At 39.0% G+C, this 5,156-nt stretch overlaps 1 protein-coding gene across 2 annotated transcripts; it reads right to left on the bottom strand.

Moving 5' to 3' along the window:
- Positions 1-1,676: 1,676 nt before the first annotated feature.
- LOC115737969 (histone chaperone ASF1B) lies at positions 1,677-4,531 on the bottom strand. Of its 2 annotated transcripts, XM_030670440.2 has the most exons (4): positions 4,185-4,531; positions 2,480-2,595; positions 2,326-2,379; positions 1,677-2,241 (listed from the first exon to the last, which is right to left on the bottom strand). In XM_030670440.2, the coding sequence occupies exons 1-4, from the start codon at positions 4,291-4,293 to the stop codon at positions 2,020-2,022; spliced, it is 501 nt and encodes a 166-aa protein (XP_030526300.1). In that variant the 5' UTR covers positions 4,294-4,531; the 3' UTR covers positions 1,677-2,019. The 2 variants fall into 2 exon arrangements, with proteins under 2 accessions (XP_030526300.1, XP_030526290.1); XM_030670430.2 differs by having other exon boundaries at positions 1,677-2,379; positions 4,185-4,527.
- Positions 4,532-5,156: the final 625 nt, after the last annotated feature.

Here is a 5,156-nt window from a genome sequence, read left to right as displayed (position 1 = left end):
GTGCCGTCTCGGTTTATATCTAGGAGACGTGATAAAACCTGCTGGTTAAATTGACTATTGTAATTCGACACAAAAAAATCGACTATTATTAGGGCGACTATTTTAAAGAAGCTGAGGTATATTCTATTTAAATCTCCTCACAATTATTAACTCAACGGGAGGAATTGGAACCGTGTAAGGGGGAGCCCTGTTCTCTAACCATCTAATTGATCATAGTCTGCCAAGAGGGCTTAACAGCACCTAAGGATTTTCTGCCATAGTCTTTCATTAAGTGACATAGTTGTTTTCACATTAGAAGTTATTTAAGTTCTTTTTCTTAAAGAAGTCCCGCTTTGATGCCCGACGAGTCATCTACTTAAAAGGACCCTCCAAAAGAAGCTATAGAAGATGGGGCTTATTTCATCTATTAACCGGAAAGGAAAGGATAGAACCTCGATCCGTGTAGGAAAAGTATAGAGGGAAAGCTGATAGTATTTATACTTCAATTTTAAGAAGAAAAAAAGCATATGTATACATGCCAGTCCTTTTGTACAAGGAAAGCAAGAAAATAGACCTGACCTATATCTCATCATGTATGAAGAATTGCTTTTTATCTCTAATAAATCAATCAAAGAAATTTCCCCTAACTTAAGAGAGACCATATTTGAAGGAATCTTTCGCTATGTAGCCTCTGAAGCTTCTACGAAAATATTTCCCTTCGAGTTTTAACAAGAGGAACAACAAACAGCTCTTTGCATTATTGCTTCAAAGAAATAAGTGGGGAAAACCATCAGTTGGAGCATCCAAAAAGCTTGAGAAATGCCTTTTCTGAGCCGCTTACCTCTCCGCTAGTCGAATTCATTCTTTCATAAGGTGATCAGACAAGCAAATCTAGCTCACAAGCAGCTGTAGAATATCTTCCCCAATCTCTGCTGGTGTGTAATACCAGTCAAGGGATAGAAAAATCTATCAAGATAGCGTATCATAATCATTCAGTAGTGAATTTTGCTCATAATCATTCAGTAGTGGATTAGCCCTAGCAGCAAAAGCAATTCCGCTAGAACTGCTCTAGGCAGCGCACTCAATCTGCGAAGAAAGACGGTCGCGCACTTTTCGGATCACTAGTGGAGGATCAAATGCACCTTTTGGCTTGTTATCGATTTTTTGGTTCAGGGAATCCCTCACCCAATTCCATATTGGGATGAATCCAATCCTAGGACATTAAACTCTCGGGGAAGCCGGTCCCTTTACATAGCCATAATAGGCAGTTCTTTTTCTTTTTTTTTTAATTATAAGAGAGTTCGTATTTCTTGCTTGACAAAGGTGAAGGTTCAAATCATTATACTTCCCGTCACGGTCATTCTTATGAGCAGGGGCTAGCGTACAGTAGTAATTATTCTTCATCGGTATGGATAAAAGCTGTGATTGCGTAAAATGGACAGGGGAAGATCGAGAAAGACGATGAAGGAAATGATAAGAATAGACATCGAGAGGACTAAACATTGGGTCGACCTTTCTTGCTGCATTTTCTTCGCAATAGGTCTCCCTTTGAGAGAATCAAAAGCAAGATTGATCCTGTCAATCCATCCTAGGAGTTTTTCAGCAAGAAACTTTAAAAGTTTCAAGGCCATGATAACAGAACTAGGAGCAATAACGTAATCGTCCACGTCCAGACAAGCCAAAGGAGAATCAACTTCGTAACAAATGTAAAATTGCCACAAACATTTCATTTCAAATTCTCAGAACACTACGAGCACAGGGCAAGTTAGAGAAATCAAAATTCCTCCTACTAATCGACATCTGTAACAGAAAAAACAAAAATATGAACTCATTAAAACGGGCTAAGAGAAGAACCAGTGGTCGAGGAGCCAACATAGATTGAAACTTTGTCTGAACCGCTACTCTCAAAATATCTTCACATGCTGAGATGCCTGGCACGATCGAAATTCTAGCATCGACCATCTCCCAATTTGGCACCATGGTGGGTCCTGAAAGTGCTCGAAAACCAAAGGTCAGGAATAGACTTTGTTTTGTCGCCGCTTAAGATACCTGCTCATCTGACGGATTTGTTGGCAAATCAGATGGTTGCTCCCCATCGACATCAGTTTCAGTAGGCTGCTGATCAAGTGAAGGGGATTGTTCTCCGCTTCCACCGTTCTCTGGGTGGAAGTTGATGGGAAATTTGGTGACCCGAGGTTTATCGGAGAGAATGTTCCTCTGGACCTTGTCAATGAGTACCTTTGGGGGAGGTTCCTCTCTCAACTGCTCGTCATCGTAATCATTATTCACATAATAGCCCACACGGACAAATTCTTGACCCAGATAAGAGCAGGTCAGTAGAAGTACCGTCACTCCTATAATATCTTCTTCCCGAATCTTCGATGGATCTGGTGGATCTGCCTGCAAAACATCTGTCATTTCTTAGATTTGTAACTGATATCAAAAGGATGCAGTACTTAAAGGGAACAAAAGAATTGTACAAGAAGTTAATCAAGATTGCCTGTAACACAAATCGATAATTCCCAACATTGACTGGTCCAACAAGTACACTCTCTAGCAATTGGTCATATGTCTCATCCTCTGCAGATCCTACATATATGAGCTTCCATTCCAAATCTGCATAGTTATGGAAAATCAGTATATAGCCAGTCTAATAAATTTGGAAGACAGGAGCTACATAAACAAAGAGGACATCTACAAATTTGAACACCAATTCACCAAGGCAAATTCATCCCATCCACAACATTGTTTAACCATGTGCTGTGAGTCAACAGGGCAAACTATTATGCAGCAATAAGATAACATGGGTACAAACAATAGCTCTAACCAAATATTGTGAACTAAAGCCACGTATGGCTTTAAGATTTAGGCACAAAAAAGACAATTTCCAAACATGAAAGACGAACATATCTCTATATTTCCTCCACAATGTCAATCATTAAGGCATCTGAATAATCCAATAGCACAAAAGGCATAGGTATTCCCTTTAATCCAACTATCCATCTCGATCCTTAATTTGAGTTTAGCACAAACATAGCTAATTGAAAAAACTTAAAGACAACAAGGCATTTAGCATGCAAAGATGTCCAGAATACACATTCTCAAAAAGTTAATTTCCAAACATGACAAATGAACATATCTCCAAATTTCCTCCATAATGTCAATCATTAAGGCATCCAAATAATCCAATAGCATGTACAGCACAGGTTTTCCCTTTTATCTCACTATTCATCTTGATCCTTAATTTGAGTTTATAACAAACATAGCTAATTAAAAAGAACTTAAACACGACAAGGCATTTAGCATGCGAAAGATGTCCAGAATACACAAGTTGTGATGCAAACGTATAAGAGATGACGATTCCATCATGTGGTTCAACTTTCCAGCCCTAGATTTTCATCAATTTTTGCTTTTACGACATATTGTGATGCCCGAAAAAAGAGGAACTTGGCATGAGGTTTGCCACACATCTTCTGCCACATATTATAGTATCTACTCTAAAAATTGAAGTTGTTGCTAAGATAATCTCAAAAGGACAAGATGTTTTCACTTGAGTGAAGATGTTTCAAGATGCAGATACCTTTCTGTTAGCTATGCATCAACCATATGAACTGATTCGACGTGCAGATTAGTCAAATAAGAGCATAAAGAAGCAACCAAAAAAGCTTGCCATGGGAATAAAGCTACAATACCCTTTTCACCTCTTTTCTCATATTCCTAGCCATACAATCCAAACATCTTCTGCCATCTTCTTGTACTCTCAATGGCACCCAAAAGAAAGAGAAAAAAACCTTCTCAGGTTGCACATAATAACCTCAGACCATGTCATGCAAAGTTGCCCATTTGAGCTAACTCAATCCTAGGAACTTCACCTATAAATGCACAAGAGAAAGCAAACATCTAGAAACAGACAATGAAATTCCTTTTCGCTGTGTTTGGTGTTCTACGCAGCCATCCTAGTTCTCTGTACCTCAAGAAGAAGTGGCAAATAACACAGGAAGCCTAGCGTGAAGTCAATCAATCATCTCAAGCAACAGAAGCGGTAACCCCCCCAATGAAATCATTCACGGACTTTCTCATCTCACGGAAGTAGAGGAAGCAATCGCAAAACCTAAACAGCCGAGAAATGCAACTCGAAGGACGAAACTGCGAATGGGGAGGAAGAACGATCCGAGGATTCGAATGAAAGTGGGGGGGAAGCATACCGTCTTTGAGAGGAGTGACGCACTCGTAGGAGATCTCGAACTGGAAAGGAGTGAGGAAAGAGGCGGGATTGTCCAATACCGTGACGTTCGTGATGTTCACAGCGCTCATTGCTCTTCGAATCTGGGAGCGACGCCGTCCCTGCGCGTGAAACGGGCTCAGCGAATTGGAGCGAAACCCTAGCTTCCTAGAAGCGGAACCACCTTCATGGAGCTCGAAACAGGCGCGCGAATACAGAGGAAAGACGCGGAGATGAAAGAGAAGCGAAATCTTCAGAATCAAAAGAACTTCGTGATTTTTTGCAGGAACAGCAAAGGACGGATTTTGATTCTTTTCTTTTTTCCTTTTTTTCTCGTTTTTTAATTTTTCGACGAAGGTGATTTCGGGTTAAAGGGGATTTTATAGTTGACAACCGGAAAAGGGCTGGAGGGAGCGCGAGAGGTGACCGGCGATAGCCGGTCGAAAGATTTGGCGGGAGATTGGCGGAGGGCTTTTTGGGGAAAATACCTGTAACAACGAAAAGGAGGCAAGTCTAAAATAAATAAATAAAAGGGAACTAATAAAGATTTAAAAAAAACGAAGTAAAAAATATATTATTTTATGGATGCCGATGAAAAGAGCCAAACTGCTTTTTTTTTTTTTTTCAATTTTCTAGTTATAATTGAATTTTTTTCGTAGCAAAGAAAGACTACAATACGATAGGATATTTCGCACTAATTTGCAGTTGAAAATTTGAAGTTTAAGATGCATTCATTTCACGAAAAAAATAAAATTCAGAAAATATTTTCTAAATAATTATCATTTGTATCGTTTATTAAGATAAATGATTAAGAAATATTTTCATCATTCACGAAAATATTTAACTATAAATTAGTTTCATTAAACTAAAAGGATTTTTCTCTAATTCAAAGGCCAAAATGGCTACGAACGCACCCATCCAATTTAAAAGACGAAAGCAACCAAATTTGATTAGT

This window comes from Rhodamnia argentea, chromosome 2, assembly GCF_020921035.1.
Source record: "Rhodamnia argentea isolate NSW1041297 chromosome 2, ASM2092103v1, whole genome shotgun sequence".
NCBI classification, from domain to species: Eukaryota; Viridiplantae; Streptophyta; class Magnoliopsida; order Myrtales; family Myrtaceae; genus Rhodamnia; species Rhodamnia argentea.
Note: the sequence above shows the minus strand (reverse complement) of the source record. Positions and strands in the feature narration are given on the sequence as shown.

What these genes read in the sequence shown, in the direction of transcription:
- LOC115737969 (XM_030670430.2), bottom strand. Translation starts at nt 4,293, where the DNA reads ATGAGCGCTGTGAACATCACGAACGTCACGGTATTGGACAATCCCGCC. An exon ending in CGTCACTCCTCTCAAAGACG is followed by an intron (nt 2,596 to 4,184) that starts GTATGCTTCCCC and finishes ATAACTATGCAG; the next exon opens with ATTTGGAATGGAAGCTCATA. An exon ending in ATTATCGATTTGTGTTACAG is followed by an intron (nt 2,380 to 2,479) that starts GCAATCTTGATT and finishes GATGTTTTGCAG; the next exon opens with GCAGATCCACCAGATCCATC.